At 41.6% G+C, this 17,210-nt stretch overlaps 1 protein-coding gene across 1 annotated transcript; it reads left to right on the top strand.

The window, feature by feature from the left end:
* The first annotated feature begins 10,716 nt into the window (after nt 1-10,716).
* On the top strand, nt 10,717-17,080 carry LOC115788607 (uncharacterized). Its single transcript, XM_030741712.1, has 7 exons — nt 10,717-10,906; nt 12,015-12,365; nt 13,106-13,444; nt 13,544-13,645; nt 13,727-14,053; nt 15,866-16,198; nt 16,288-17,080. Exons 1-7 carry the CDS (start codon nt 10,879-10,881, stop codon nt 16,365-16,367), a joined length of 1,560 nt encoding a protein of 519 aa, XP_030597572.1. The 5' UTR covers nt 10,717-10,878; the 3' UTR covers nt 16,368-17,080.
* Nucleotides 17,081-17,210: the final 130 nt, after the last annotated feature.

The raw sequence follows: 17,210 nt of genomic DNA, 5'->3' as shown, positions 1-17,210 counted from the left end.
ACTCGTTGGTGCAACAAGGGGCCCGCCCGGTTGCCATGACAACCATGACTGTACAAGCAGACCTGCAGGTAGGAAACTGCAGCGTGCAGGTTCCTACCTGCTGAGGGTGGATATGTGTGTTTGTGGTCCAGGTATTACTGTTTTATGAGGACCTGTGTGTTAATACAATCACATCAGGGGGATGTCTCCAGCTTATGGGGACATAAAGAGTCTCCAAGGAGGAGACGTTTTAAGGTTTAAGTGACCCTGATTTTGAGTCTGAAGTCTGAATAATGGCAATATGTTGTGAGGACCTATATGTGTTCACATATTCACATTATGGGGTCATTTATGCCTTATGGGGACATAGAGAGCGACATAGAGAAGACATGTTTTAAGGTCTGAAGGAAATTGTTTTGTGACTCTCAAGTCTGAATACATCACAGTGTGTGTGTGTGTGTGTGTGTGTGTGTGTGTGTGTGTGTGTGTGTGTGTGTGCACTCACAGTCTAGTACAGGAAATAGTCTTTCTTTTATGACTGCTGACAGTGTGACTCAGAATGGATGCACTTATAAACTTCAATCATTTTCAGCTAATAATTTTGTGTTAATTATTAATAATTCTGAGAATTTGATACAAGCCTCTGTTAGGGTTAATCCTTTAACTCTGAGTGTATCCACACATTTGTGCAAGCGCTCTTTGTAATACTGTAATTGCACAAAAGTTTGTCCTATCAGAAAAATTCAAATGGTTTCTGGAAGCTGAGATTTTGCATTTCACAGCCAGCATGTGGTTATTATGATACTTTCACTCAAGCTGTTGCTTGAGTGAAACAGTCGCCTCAGGGCGCTTTGTATTGTGGGTAAAGACCCTACAATAATACAGAGAAAACCCAACAGTCAAAACGACCCCCTATGAGCAGCACTTGGTGACAGTGGAAAGGAAAAACTCCCTTTAACAGGAAGAAACCTCCAGCAGAACCAGGCTCAGGGAGGGGGGGTCATCTGCTGAGAGGGGGCTGAGGGGAGAGAAAAGACATGCTGTGGAAGAGAGCCAGAGATTAATATCAATTAATGATTAAATGCAGAGTGGAGTATAAACAAAGTAAATAAGGTGAATGAGAAACAGTGCATTATGTGAACCCCCCAGCAGACTAGGCCTATAGCAGCATAACTAAGGGAGGGTTCAGGGTCACCTGATCCAGCCCTAACTATAAGCTTGATCATAAAGGAAAGTTTTAAGCCTAATCTTAAAAATAGAGAGGGTGTCTGTCTCCCGAATCCAAGACAGACACCCTCTCTATTTTTAAGATTAGGCTAAAACTGCCAAGACTCCAGTGAATGACTTTGCCAAATGGTGAGTTGTAGTCTCAAAGAAGATCACTGGAACCCTGCACAGGAATGGACTGTGAGGTTGAAGACAATAACACTCCACTTCTGCAGAATAGACACCTTCAGATTGAAGTATGCTAACAACATACCTGGAGAGAGATTGTGCACACTGGAAGCATCCTTTGGTCAGCTGAGATGAACCTAGAGCTCTTTGGACACAGAGATCCTGCTTATGTTTGGACAAAGAAAAGAGAGGTGTACAACCCAAAGAACACCGTCCCCACAGTGAAACATGCTGTGGGGATGCTTCAGTGTGTCTGGAACTGGTAATCTTGTCAAGGTGGAAGGAACCATAGAGAAAGAAGGATATGTGAAGATTCTGAAAGAGAACCTCAAGCTTTGTCTTCCAACATGGCCCAAAACATGTGTCGGTCCTGGTGAAGATCGACCTCCAGAAGACTAATGTGAATGTTATTGACTGGCCCACAGAAAGCCCTGATTTGAATCTCTTCAAAAATGTGTAGGGTGAATTTAACAATTTTCCAGAAACAGGGAAAGTAGTACTGAGGGGAAAAATAACTTCTTACTCTACACGAGAAAAAGAAAGAAAATGAACAGGAAAGATGCCTGGAAAAAAAACTAAGAATTAGAAATTTCCAATGCAACTAATCCAAATAACCAGATTCACAATGAACTACCAGAGGTGGGAAGTAACGAAGTACAAATACTTCGTTACTGTACTTAAGTAGATTTTTCAGGTATCTGTACTTTACTTAAGTATGTATTTTTCTGACTACTTTTTACTTTTACTCCCTACATTTTTACACAAGTATCGGTACTTTCTACTTCTTACATTTTCAAACAGACTCGTTACTTTTTAACACGTCAGAGAGAAGTTTGCATTTCCGGTCAGTGCGCCGTCAAACATCAAACGATCTGAGCCTAAACGGAGGAATAATAACATATAAGAGACAATCGTACTGGTGTATCCTCCATCACCGGGGCTTATCTCGTAGAAAGGGATTAAATACGCAAACCCATATAATTAATGTCTCATTTATAGCGCTATAATCGGGCCGGACCGAATCCGTAAGTTGCGCTGCGGCACATAAACAGCTTAGCTAGCGCTACTGAAGAGGAGCGAGCATGAAGGGAGTAACGTGTGGCAGGTAAATGCAACGTTTCTAAATGCTCAACAAATATCAGCAAACACACAAAGTGTGTGCAGTTTGTCACACAGTGTGTCTGCTAGCTAAAAGAAGAGCTGCTGTATTTCAGGGAGAGCAAAGAGAGAGAAGTTCACTCAGAGATGGAGAAAGAGGACAGGAGAGGAAGAAGAGAGGTTAGAATTAAAGGTAAGGACTGGAAAATAAACTGAAGTATGCTGACTTTGTGTTATTCAAAGATTGTATGAAAATACTGCAGTTTAGTGTGTAATAAATAGGTTAGCTTGTTGTACTGTATTTACAGTAAAGCTCTGTGTTGGACTGGAGCACAGTGTTTGTGTTCATGGTCAGAGTTACAGGTTACATCAGTGCAGCAGAGATGAGTTTGAATCAAAGCTGCTGATGCTGAGATCACTGAATCCCACATTTCTACAGCCTGTATGCTGTCAGTGTAGGGGATGGAGATCAGCTCAGATAGCTGTGAAATACTGGGTTACATCTTTGTGAGTTCACTTCATCCACACAGAGCAGTAAACCTCAGAGCAGCAGCAGCAGGTCAGCTGATCACAGCCTGCACACCAACATCATTTACTGCAGCTACAATAGAAAGCTGTGATTCTTCTCCCCATGCAGAACCACTACAGCTGATCTTAGGGTTCCTCCAGCTTCTGAATCCCACTGTAACCCCTGAGTATCCTCATGTTGGTGTTTAGGTGGAGGCACAGTCACCCTCTACTATGGAGGACACAGAGAATAGACCTGTGTTTAAATTCCCTTTAACAGTTTGTGTCCTACATAACAGATTCAAGCTGAGTGCATTCATTAGGATTAAAATTTAGATTGGAATAACATTTGTATTCTCATGTACTATTATTTTATGTTATTACAATAATATATAATGAGGTTAGCAGGTAGAAGCATCCTCCAAAGAATTACTTTTACTTTCTTACTTTGAGTACATTTCAGAGCCTGTACTTTTTTACTTTTACTTAAGTAGAGAAGTTGAACCAGTACTTCGACTTTTACTAAAGTATTTTTTAACATAAGTACTTGTACTTCGACTTAAGTACAGAATGTCAGTACTTTTGCCACCTCTGTGAACTACATAAATGCAGTTACAGCTTAATAATTATATAAATAAAAGAACAAAATTTCTTCTTAGACATGAATCTTAGAACACAGCAATAAAAGTAAAAAATACTTCAAATTAAATTAAATGAAACAAAGCAAAAAAACAAAAAACAAAATAAAACAACCCAACAATTTCAATGATGAAACACTGAAAGAAAACCAAGACAATCACCTGAAGAAATAAATAAAATTTTCTAAAATTTTTATGCTAATTTATATTCAGAAAAAATTTAACCTAATCAAGAGGAAACTGATAACCTTTTAGGAAAAGCGATTTACCGCAACTCCCGAGACCAAATAGCTGAATGCAATAAACCACCAACCATATCTGAACTTCTTAAAGAACCCCAATTCCCCATTTTAATTAAATTTGAAGAAATTAATCAAAATTCAAACTTCATGTTGTAAATATGTTAAGCCCCTCTGTAAACCTGAACACAAGCGCAGAGCACGGTGGTAAGGTTGAGTCAGTTTTTATTGATCACAAGTAGTCTTTTGCCACAGAAAAAGCAGCTGAGGGTGGATTTTCACACACTCCTCTTCTCTCTGTTTTCCCACTCCTCTGTGTGAGTGTTTCCGACTCCGTGGCTCTGGGGCTGCTGCTGGCGACAAGGAGAAAAAAGGGCAGTCGGGGTGGAAAAACAGACTGAGTTCATTCATTATACACACAGATCAAACCAGTTTTATAAAAGGAAGGCACTCATCTAATAACTTACAAAGACTATTTAACATTATTTATTATATATCTTATTCTTATCAACTGACAGAAATTGTTTCATTAGATGCAGAAAAAGCAGTTGATAAATTTAATTGGGAATTCTTAAAGAATTAAAGAAACATTAAAGAAAGTTGGTTTTGGTGAATCATTTATTCAATTCAGTCCAGTTCAGTTTTATTTATACAGCGCCAAATCACAACAAGCCGTTACCTCAAGGAGCTTTATACTGTAAGGTAAAGACCCTACAATAATTACACTGTGTGAAAGTTTTGTACTCGTCACCGATGGTCACAGTCGTGGTGAATGGGCTAACATCACAACACTTCACTTTGCATCAAGGCACAAGCCAAGGATCCACTCTCTCTGTCATTATTTGCTATTTTCTTTGAACCAATTGCCAGAACTCAAAAGAAAAATATTATTGGAATCCAGTCCCAAAACATTCACATAAAATAAGTCTATATGCAGATGATTTATTACTTTACCCACAGGATCCATTGCCATCCTTGCCCACAGCCATTAACCATTAACCTTATAAACACCTTCACCACCATCTCAGACTACACTACTCTTCCCGTTTCTCCTAATAGCTGGGATGCAGCAGCCTTAGCATCATCTTTCTCTTTACATGTCTTACCCATCATAACCCATTCCATCACACGCCACCCATGCTTCAAGAACCAAAGCTACAATTCTGACAGCCTGGTAACTTTCACCAAATACCTCCCAATAAATTTTCTCCCATCTGGAACAACCAGATTTTACAATAAATAAGACAACATTTATCTTCATGCATATTTTTCATAATAACTCTATATTAAAAATTTCTGATCTGGCCCAAAAGTATGGCATTGGGGAGAAACATTTTTTTAAAATATTATCAAATTAAAGCCTCTATCAATCAAAAATTGATATTGAAGCCCCCAGTTTGCATCAGTCTTCACCTGCGTCTGAATTTATAGATATCTACACACAAACAAAAATATTATTAAAAATATACAGATTTATTTTTTAATTGATACTAGAATCTGCATCCCATCACAGAAATGGCAGCAAGATTTGCAGTTTATCCCGAGTGCCAAATTCTGGACCAAAGTTTGTAAAAATTTATTCAACACACCAACTAATACAAACATACAACTAACACAATACAGAATAATACACCAAATACACCATACCAATGAAAGGATGTTTAAGATGGGTTTTACATATTCTCAGATTTGTTCCACTCCGATCTCTTACTTGGACACCTATTAAACAATTTTGGAAAGACATCACACATGATCTATCTCATTTTTGAACTGCTACAGCCCATTATCCCACGTACTTGGAGCTTTATCCAACATAGTATTAAATAAACCTTTGAACGAAATACTCTACCCAGAGATAATAATCACCAAGACCACTATTTTCAAAAACTGGAAGTCAAAGAACCAAATCAACATCACTTTATGGTCAAAATTATTGATTGAACAAATATCTACGGAAACAAATATCTTCTCTAAAAAATGCTACTGCTGATATCTATTTATGGAATTCAGTCTTCAGTAACTTAAAGTCGCTACATTAGTTGTAGCTCTCTTTGCCAACATACACTCTAAGAAAAAACACACCCACAAATAGTATTCATTTAACACTATCTAATTTTTTTTTCTCTTTCAGCTCCTTCTGCCCTACTCCTCTCCCTCATAACCTTTCCATTTTTATTTATCTATTGCTCTTTTCTTCTTATCATTTGCTGTTATTCAATCAATAAAAAGACTAGGATGTTTTACAAATGAGTAGAGTAAATAAATACACTAGCTCTCCCATTTGAGGAGGTAATACTCTACTCACCAGTTCTACCATCATGCAGTTCGTTTTCTTAAATTCTGGTGAATTTTGTACCTTTCTCAAAAGATCAGGCACCAGATGAAAGTCTCACTTCTATAATAACATGATCCCTTCATGTTTTCTCTGCATCTCTGTTTCCCATGAATCTTTGAACAGTATCTTTTTTATTTATCTACTTATTTATATAGAAGTATATAAATCAATACATTTAAATATGATTATATGATCTTTACATTAAATTCTGAACCCCGTGTGTGTGTGTGTGTGTGTGTGTGTGTGTGTGTGTGTGTGTGTGTGTGTGTGTGTGTGTGTGTGTGTGTGAGAGAGAGAGAGACAGACTGCTCTGCTAAAGCAGTTAAATTACAGATAACTTGATGAACTTTACTCGAGTATTTCCTTCAAACTGCAGAAAGTTTTTCCTGCTCATCAGAAAGCTTTAATCATGTTACAAATGGAAGATTTTTCTACATGAAGCATAAAAAGAGCTGCGCGGTCATAAATGCAAACAGTCATTAAAAACTCAGAGCTGAACTGATGAACTGACTGAAATTAATCCACATCATTCTTATATAAAATTAACTTAAAACATGTAACTTCTCATATTTAAGTGATGATTTTTCTCTGCCCTCGATTTCAGTGCATATATTTTTAACAGTAGTACACGCCCAGGCTGCATTACTGTTTAATCTGCTCGTGCTCATATATGTAGAGAAAAAATCAGCATGGCAGATGTTGTTTATATTAATAAATAAAATCTAAATATGGGACTGAGTATATTATTGTTATTTATATCTATGTATGATTAATGGACCATTGTGCAACAACTGTACTCATCAGCCACACGGTCCACGCCCATTGCTCAATCGAATATGTACACTGCAGTCAGTGAGACATCCATCCTCACTGAACCCTGACCCTATGACACAACATAATAAAGAGACAAATAGATCCCAATAACACAGCATCATGTGGGACAGCAATGCTGTGATTGGTTCCTGTGAGTGATGCTGTTTTTAAACGTTCTGTAATTTGGGACCCTCTGTGCAAAGGGTTAAATCGAACCAGCCAACCGCTGCAAGTGTCTGCAGCACAGGAACCCCGGATCAGCTGTTAGACCATTCAGCACTGTGACTGAGTTCCTGCTCTTACAGATAAATATTCAAAGCAGGATACCAAGGAAAAGGATAAAACAGATTCAATAAGAGCAGCATCATAAAATAAAATCATTGTGGTTTATCAATGTGGAAATACGAAGGTTTCCTCAAACAGATGCTGGAGCTGTTTTTCACTTTTTCAAAGTTCAGTTTGGAGTCAGTATCTGCTCCATGATCCACGTCTGACCTCCTGGTTCCAGGCTCATCAAGGACCAGGACGTGAGAGTCTCCTGCTCCGGGTTTCAATTCAATTCAATTCAATTCAATTTTATTTATATAGCGCCAAATCACAACAAACTGTCGCCTCAAGGCGCTTTGTATTGTGGGTAAAGACCCTATAATAATACAGAGAAAACCCAACAGTCAAAAGACCCCCTATGAGCAAGCACTTGGCGACAGTGGAAAGGAAAAACTCCCTTTAACAGGAAGAAACCTCCAGCAGAACCAGGCTCAGGGAGGGGGGGTCATCTGCTGAGAGGGGGCTGAGGGGAGAGAAAGAAATGCTGTGGAAGAGAGCCAGAGATTAATATCAATTAATGATTAAATGCAGACTGGAGTATAAACAAAGTAAATAAGGTGAATGAGAAACAGTGCATTATGTGAACCCCCCAGCAGCCTAGGCCTATAGCAGCATAACTAAGGGATGGTTCAGGGTCACCTGATCCAGCCCTAACTATAAGCTTTATCATAAAGGAAAGTTTTAAGCCTAATCTTAAAAATAGAGAGGGTGTCTGTCTCCTGAATCCAAGCTGGAAGCTGGTTCCACAGAAGAGGCGCCTGAAAGCTACTACTGGGTCTATTGGGTGGCTGTAGCTCAGTAGGTAGAGCAGGTCACCTACTGATCGGAAGGTCAGTGGTTCGAATCCTGGCTACTCCAGGCTACATGCCAATGTATCCTTGGGCAAGATACTTAACCCTAAGTTGCTCTCCGACCGTTCTGTTGGAGTATGAATGCGTGTGAATGCTAGTTAATTAAAAAAGCACTTAGCTTAATTAATGATGGAAGTGCTTGTATGAATGGGAGTGCATGGGTGAATGCAAACAGGTTGTATAAGCGCTTTGAGTGCTCTGATTGAGTAGAAAAGCGCTATATAAGAACTAGTCCATTTACTCTTAAGTATCCTAGGAACCACAAGTAAGCCAGCAGTCTGAGAGCGAAGTGCTCTGTTGGGGTGATATGGTACTATGAGGTCTTTGAGATAAGATGGTGCCTGATTATTCAAGACCTTGTAGGTGAGGAGAAGGATTTTAAATTCTATTCTAGATTTAACAGGGAGCCAATGAAGAGAAGCCAATATGGGAGAAATATGCTCTCTCTTTCTAGTCCCTGTCAGTACTCTAGCTGCAGCATTTTGGATCAGCTGAAGGCTTTTCAGGGAGCTTTTAGGACAGCCTGATAATAATGAATTACAATAATCCAGCCTAGAAGTAATAAATGCATGAATGAGCTTTTCAGCATCACTCTGAGAAAGGATGTTTCTAATTTTAGAAATATTGCGCAAATGCAAAAAAGCGGTCCTACATATTTGTTTAATATGTGCATTGAAGTACATATCCTGGTCAAAAATGACTCCAAGATTTCTCACAGTGTTACTGGAGGCCAAAGTAATGCCATCCAGAGTAAGTATCTGGTTAGACACCATGTTTCTAAGATTTGTGGGGCCGAGAACAAGAATTTCAGTTTTATCTGAATTTAGAAGCAGGAAATTAGAGGTCATCCAGGCCTTAATGTCTTTAAGACATTCCTGCAGTTTAACTAATTGATGTGTGTCATCTGGCTTCATTGATAGGTAAAGCTGAGTATCATCTGCATAACAATGAAAATTGATGCAGTGCTTTCTAATAATACTGCCTAAGGGAAGCATGTATAATGTAAATAAAATTGGTCCTAGCACAGAACCCTGTGGAACTCCATAATTAACCTTAGTGTGTGAAGAAGACTCCCCATTTACATGAACAAATTGGAGTCTATGAGATAAATATGATTCAAACCACTGCAGTGCAGTACCTTTAATACCTATAGTATGCTCTAATCTCTGTAATAAAATGTTATGGTCAACAGTATCAAAAGCTGCACTGAGGTCCAACAGGACAAGAACAGAGATGAGTCCACTGTCAGAGGCTGTAAGAAGATCATTTGTAACCTTCACTAATGCTGTTTCTGTACTGTGATGAATTCTGAAACCTGACTGAAACTCTTCAAATAAACTGTTCCTCTGCAGATGATCAGTTAGCTGTTTTACAACTACTCTTTCAAGAATCTTTGAGAGAAAAGGAAGGTTGGAGATTGGCCTATAATTAGCTAAGACAGCTGGGTCAAGTGATGGCTTTTTAAGCAGAGGTTTAATTACAGCCACCTTGAAGGTCTGTGGTACATAGCCAACTAATAAAGACTGATTGATTTGATACCTGCTCTGACACACTGGTTTCCAGGATGAGTAATAATAATAATCCCAGTTGAGGAGAAGACCTGATTGGACACTCTCTGAATCCTGTTAGTTAAAACTTCCAGAATCTAGCTCACAGGGATTTTATTCAGGTCAGAGCTGAAGGCTGAAGAAGAATCAACAAACAGTAATCAAGCATGAGAACCTTTTCATGTCTCCAAGTGTTTATCAGGTTCAACAAGGTGAGCGTGGCATCTCCTGCTCCTCTATGTGATCTACAAACAAACTGCATGGGGTTTAGTGCGTGCTCAGTTCTTTGGGTCTCAGAGACCTGCTGCTGTTTCCAGGCTGAGCTTTGCTGCAGCTGTTTTACCCTCAGCCAGATTTGGATCTCTGGCTTTGAATGTCTGTTTTCAGCTCCTCAGCATCTGAATGCAGGTCGGACGCTGCACTGGGTTTAAAAACCAGATTACTTTTCACAGATTTGTTCACCGATGTTTTGATGGTAGAAAGATCATCTCTACAAAATGTCAGAAAGTTTGTCCGAATCATCTCCGCAGGTCTCTTTAAAGGCGCCCCAGCCTGTGCAGCTGTAGCACTCCTGCAGGTGGAGCACAGATTCTTCAGTCCAGAGACATGATGGCATCAGAAGCTCTGATATAGATGAGAACCTTTAGGGCAGGGGTAGGGAACTCCAGGCCTCGAGAGCCAGTGTCCTGCAGGTTTTAGATGTGTCCATGATCCAGCACACCTGAATCACATATAGAAGTCATTAGCAGAACTCTGGAGAACTTGACTGCAGACTGAGGAGGTAATTCAGTCATTTGAGTCAGGTGTGCTGGATCAGGGACACATCTAAAACCTGCAGGACACCAGCTCTCGAGGCCTGGAGTTCCCTACCCCTGCTTTAGGTGTTGAAGATGTACCTGTGTATGCCAGCCCTGAGGAGGAGGAGGAGTAGAAACAGACTGATGTCTGCTCGCCACATTTCTGTTTCAGCTCCACACGTCGCTGCCAAAAGCTGCTCGACCCGAATCTTCACATTCCTGCTGCCACTGCTCTGGAAGCTGCTTTAGTTTCTGTTTTCTGAGGAAGAGAAGCAGCAACGTGCTGCCTGCCGCCATCATGGAGCCACTCTGAACACGCTAAGCACTTAAAAAGGATCTTTACTCGAGGAAGATGAGGGTGTTCTTGATCCTTGTGCTCGGTAAGATAACAGTGGGTAGCTGTGGGTGAACAGTGGGGTGTGTTTGCTGGGCTGCCTCCTGCTTCTCTGATTATCCACTCACAGTTTCCTCATTCAGCAGCACCTTTGAATCATGTGGGTCTCAGACGAACATGTAAACCTTTAACAGGGTCTATTCCAGTTTCAGTTTTGTAATTTGTTATTATTATTATTACTGGTTTATAATTCCCTGAGTTTTCCTGCCTCCCATGTTCCCAAGTCTCCGTTTCTCTCATTAGCCTGGTCTTTCCCGATTGTCTCATGTGTCCATTTATACCTCCAGTCCTGCCTGTGTCCTTGTTGCATCGTACTGACACTGACAGGATTTAGTGTTTCCTTTTCATGGATTCTGAGTTTCTGGCCTTTGCCTTCAACCCAAATAAAGGTTTATGTTTAATGTACATCTGTCTGCCTGCAGTCCATGACAGCAGTGAGTGTTTGAAAGACTAAATCAATTGTTATGCAGAAAATGAGATCATCTTCATTAAGCAGAGATGTTTCCATAAATGTAAAGGAGCAGAAGTCGTGTTTTAACACCTGTACACAGACACTGGGTGCTGCCCTTCAGCTGGCTTGCAGGAGGCAGCCAGTCAGATGAAAGCTATCTTAAAGGGGGAGGAGTTAAAACAGCTTATTTCAGAAAGAAAATGAATTGAGGGGCTGCACTGAGCTCCAGTATCAGATAAAGAAGGATTGTTTTGAATTATGAATAATGCGGCGCTGCTGAGGGAGAATCCAAAAAAATAAATAAAAACAAAATAATAGAGAATAAAAATATGAAGCCCTCCTTTGCAGCGGTTTTCTTACTTTGCAAAGGCATTTCTAGCAGCAGGTTGAAGGTTTGGTACAGACATAAATACAGAAGTACAAAGCTGCCAAACTGAACTGCTCCTCTGAGAGTTTGTTTTACTGAGAAACAGGAACTGATGCTAAAGATGGCAAAAAGGAATAAGAAGCTATTCTGTTAATTCAGGCTCATTTACATCCTGTAAACATAAAGACCAAACATTCAACAGTCTGACCAGAAAGGTGACAGAAAAGCTTAGAAACTCTCTCTCTGACTGATGTCTGTCTGACTGTGTCCTCCTAGTTTCCCAGCATGCCTTGGCTGCAAAGGTGGAAGTGTATGAGGGAGCAGAATCTGTGCTGCTGCCCTGCCAGGTCAGTTTTTTACTGGAGGACACCACGGTGACGTGGAGCCACCCCGACCCCGACCTCAACCACATGACCGTCCACAGGCGGCACGAAGACCGAGATGAACTGGAAGGTCAGAACCAGCGTTACAGCGGGCGCACGTCGATGATGGCAAACGAGGCGGATCCCAAAGACCTGAGCCTCACTCTGAGGAAGCCGCAGGTGTCGGACAGCGGCAGTTATTACTGCATCATCAGCAAGGAGAAAGACCAGCTGACGCTGACCAACGTACAGCTGGAGGTCAAAGGTCAGCACCGGGCAGCAACCATTCATCTGCTCTCATGATTTTTTGATTGAATTAAAAAAGCTCAAGTTGAGGAGTTACATAAAAATATTAATTTATAACATCATTGCACACATTAGATTAGATGCTCTGCTTTCCTTTATGTCCTGTTCCAGAGGTGGACATTAAACACGTTTCATTGTTGAGACACAAAGGCACTCAGTTTCACTCAACTTTTTCTAGCTCTGAATGACATCATAGATGAGGGATATCCTCATGTCTTAGCACACAGAAGCTCCACCCACCGTGGAAACGGCTTCTTTTTGCAGGACTCTAATGAAATGAGCTCAGCATGAAGCTTCAGATCTGATTTATTTCTAATCAAGAATCACCAATTTTTTTCTGTAGGTTTACCAGCCAGAGGAGGAGCAGGCGAAGCTAACAAGCTCCAGGTTTTGTTTGTGTTAAAGGGGGAGGAGCTAAAACAGCTTGTTTCAGGCTACACTGAGGCCCAGTGTCAGATAAAGAAAGATGATTTTGAACTCATGCAAAGCTGCTTTAGAGTCCAAGGATAAAAATATGGAGCAGCTTGTTGAATCTGTGCCAAACTGAAGTATAAAAACTGACATAAAACTAAATTTTTAAGTAACTTATGCTGGGTGAATCTGCTGATGGGTTCCTGATGAAGTAATCTGAAAACGGTGATCTGTTGGAAGTAATAAATGTGCAATATGTGAAAAACTGACCTTTTTTTGTCCTCTCAGTTGACATGTTGGAGGTGGAGGCGAAGGAAGGGTCAGAGTTCGTCCAGCTGCCCTGCCAAACCACATCTCCACTGTCTGATGACGCCACAGTAGAGTGGACCCGCTCTGAACCCATCCCCATGATCGTCTACATATTCCCGAACAGCAGCACCGAGCTGCCGAAAAAACAGGACGAGTTCTTCTGTGGACGCACGAGGATGCAGGAGGACTCACTGAAGACTGGAGATCTGAGTTTGAGCCTGAAGTACCCCTCAGAGAGAGACAACGGGCACTACATCTGCACTGTCCACGCAGGCACTGACGTGCTGAGGCAGAGAGTAGTCCTGGTTCATGTCAAAGGTCAGTGCTGGGGATATAGGTGAGAGGGAGGGCCACTGTTCACACACTCGTGTTTGTGCACTCATCTTCAGACTGTCATGTTCGCACTTTAACCCACAGGACAAATTCCCGCCTGGGCCGCAGCTGTCCTGAGCATCATGGTCATCAGTCTTGTCCTTGGCGGAGGTTTTGCTGCATTTTTCTGGTATTATTTTAAGATGGGTATGTTTTCTTTTTCTTTTATGTTTTGGTTCTTTCCCATTTACTTTTCACATTTGAACTTTTGGCTTTTCTTCTTCTCAGTCTCCACCTTGGAAGTGGATGAAGGGGTGGAGTCTGTTCAGCTGCGATTTAGAACCACACCTAACCTGCCAGAAAACTCCACAGTGAAGTGGACGTGCTTCAGCCATGGCCTCAAATCCAACACAGTCCACGTGTACTCGAACAGCAAGGAGCAATCAGGTGTGACATACAATGATCGCACAAAGATGAGTGAGGACCCCCTGACATCTGGAGACCTCAGTCTGACCCTGAGAAAACCCCGAAGCCGAGACAGTGGGATCTACATCTGCACCATCAGCAGGAGAAAGCTCGTCCTGAATCAGAAACGACTGAGGCTAATGGTCAGAGGTAAGAACCTACCTATAGGGCTGAAATATGAAGCTAAATACCAGAATCTGCAGTTCCTCTGCAGTCCAGCAGAGGCTCCAGCAGAGAGTCTGTCCCATAGACTCATTAAGGGGTGGCTGTAGCTCAGGAGGCAGAGCAGGTCATCTAAGCCCACCCACCACTTTAATCATACTCTGGATCTTGTCCTAACATATGGCATAGAAACTGAAGACTTAACAGTATTCCCTGAAAGCCCCCTTCTGTCTGATCATTTCTTAGTAACATTTACATTTACTTTAATGGATTACACAGCAGTGGGGAATAAGTTTTATTACAGTAGAAGTCTTTCTGAAAGTGCTGTAACTAAGTTTAAGGATCTAATTCCTTCATTGTTATGCTCTTCAGTGCCAACACAGTGCAGAGCAGCTACCTAAACTCTGCTCCCAGTGAGGTCGATTATCTCGTCAATAGTTTTACATCCTCACTGCGTATAACTTTGGATACTGTGGCTCCTCTGAAAAGGAAAGCTTCAAATCAGAAGTGCCTGACTCCGTGGTATAATTCACAACCGCACAGCTTAAAGCAGATAACCCGAAAGCTGGAGAGGGAATGGCGTCTCACTAAATTAGAAGATGCTCTGTAGAGCCGAGTATTCCTTTCACTTTAACTAGTAGAGACTTCATGGATTTCTTTACAGATAAAATTTTAACCTTTAGAGAAAAAAAATCATAACCATCTCACAGATATATTATTATGTACAGGCAGCATGGTGGTGTGGTGGTTAGCACTGTTGCCTCACAGCTGGAAGGTCTGGGTTTGAATCCACCTTAGCACAGGCCTTTCTGTGTGGAGTTTGCATGTTCTCACTGTGTTTGCGTGGGTTCTCCAGTATCCTCCCACAGTCCAAAGATGTGGGGTTAGGTTGATTGATGATTCTATTCTATTCAATTACAGTGAGAATGACAGTTGTACCAGCAGGTGGTGACATATAGAAAATCAACTGCGATGTGGGACCAGGGGTGTCCTGGAGTCAGACCAGGATGGAGGAGTCCGGAAGCAGATTTCTCCCATATTGGCTTCTCTTCATTGGCTCCTGGATAGAATTTAAAATCCTTCTCCTCACATCAAGGTCTTGAATAATCAGGCCCCATCTTATCTCAAAGACCTCATAGTCCCATATCACCCCAACAGAGCACTTGGCTCTCAGACTGCTGGCTTACTTGTGGTTCCTAGGATACTTAAGAGTAGAATGGGAGGCAGAGCCTTCAGCTTTCAGGCCCCTCTTCTGTGGAACCAGCTTCCAGCTTGGATTCAGGAGACAGACACCCTCTCTATTTTTAAGATTAGGCTTAAAACTTTCCTTTATGATCAAGCTTATAGTTAGGGCTGGATCAGGTGACCCTGAACCCTCCCTTAGTTATGCTGCTATTGGCCTAGTCTGCTGGGGGGTTCCCATAATGCACTGAGTGTTTCTTCTTCATCTACCTCTTTTTTACTCTGTTTATACTCCACTCTGCATTTAATCATTAGTTATAATTAATCTCTCCCCCCTCTCAGCAGATGACCCCCCCTCCCTGAGCCTGGTTCTGCTGGAGGTTTCTTCCTGTTAAAGGGAGTTTTTCTTTCCCACTGTCACCAAGTGCTGCTCATAGGGGGTCGTTTTGACTGTTGGGTTTTCTCTGTATTATTGTAGGGTCTTTACCTTATGCTGTATATATAAATAAAACTGAATTCAACAAATCAGTGAGTGACTTAATGGCGGCTATGTCTATTTTTTGTACATAGTCTGTAGTCAAATGTACCATCTGATGTTTTGATTGGCTGTCGTCTCAGTCCCACAGGTAAAGGTCTCAGAAGGGGCTGAGTGTGCTGTGCTGCCCTGGAAAACCTTGTTTCCTCCCCCTAAAAAAGCCACAATAGAGTGGAGCCGTCATGAGCCGTGGCCTATGATGGTCCACGTGTACCAGAGCGGCTCGAACTGCCTGGAGAAGCAGACCTGGTTTTATCGTGGCCGCACAAACATGGAAGAGGAGGACCCTCACAAGGCCAGAAACCTCAGTCTGGTCCTGAACCAGCCCGTGCTGCTGGACAGCGGCGAGTACATCTGCACCGTCAAAGAGGATGGGCGAATTGTGAAGAGGAAGAGTCTGAGGCTCTGCGTCAGAGGTCAGAGGAAGACTTTGTTTCCTGTTTATGTTGTCTTCTTCTCTTCCTCGTGTCTGTTTGTGCTATCTGACAGTCTGCTTCCTCTGCAGATTACAATCACGCCTCTGATGATGAAGCAGAAGAAGAAACGACTCCTTTAATCCGATGCAGTTGGCTTCAGTCTGTCTGATCTGTGGCTCCCCCTCCATTTCTCTCTGTGGAGCTGAGCATCAGTATCGATCAGTGATGAACCGGTTTAATAGTCTAAACAGAATTAAACATGCAGACCCCAAGCTGTTTACATCAGTTTTTAGAGTTTGTTTGTTTCTAATGAGCCAGATGATAAGAAGTGACATTAAGACTTGTATGAGATCAGATTTTTAACATTTGATGAAGACAAACTAAAAAATCACACCATCTTCCTGCCTGAGTCCTGATATCAGTCTCAGAGCTCCATCTTGAAGGAGGTTTCAGAGAGGAGGATGCAGGAGGGGCTCGACTGGAGGAGCCACAGATTGGGACAAGAGAAGGAAAAAAGAAGTGTGTGAATGGTTTTTGTTGCTTGTTTTTTGGGTTTAGATGTGTTGGTTTTCTAACGAGAGCTTCTCGTTTTCAGTCAGACTCATGTTTGAGATGCTCATAATTCCTTTAAGCCATCACAGAAGGTTTGAACATGATCTTAAAGAAACACTGAGCTCTTTAAGTTCAAGGGGTGCTAAATTAAACATGTGAGCAGGCTCTCTATTTTCTAGGGGCCTCAGGAACTTACTGACTGTGTCCTGGAGCCACGTGTCACCTGGTGCTTTTCTGATACATCATTAGAAAATCTCACAGTGAAATCATCTGCAAGATGAATGCTGAGATGAATGTTAATGTGCTGGTTTCTGGGCACAGAGCGGTAAAATAAAGATTTGAATTGCAGTGAATGATTTTGTGGCTGAGTCTCTCTCAGTGCTGCTGTGTATTTCTAAGGTGACGGCTGCACCTTAGAGCTCTAAATCTTTAAACACAATAAAGCTTCCTGGACCACAGT

This window comes from Archocentrus centrarchus, chromosome 11 (assembly GCF_007364275.1).
Source record: "Archocentrus centrarchus isolate MPI-CPG fArcCen1 chromosome 11, fArcCen1, whole genome shotgun sequence".
Lineage (NCBI taxonomy): Eukaryota > Metazoa > Chordata > Actinopteri > Cichliformes > Cichlidae > Archocentrus > Archocentrus centrarchus.
The sequence above is the reverse complement of the archived record's forward strand: the minus strand, read 5'-3'. Positions and strand labels throughout refer to the sequence as shown.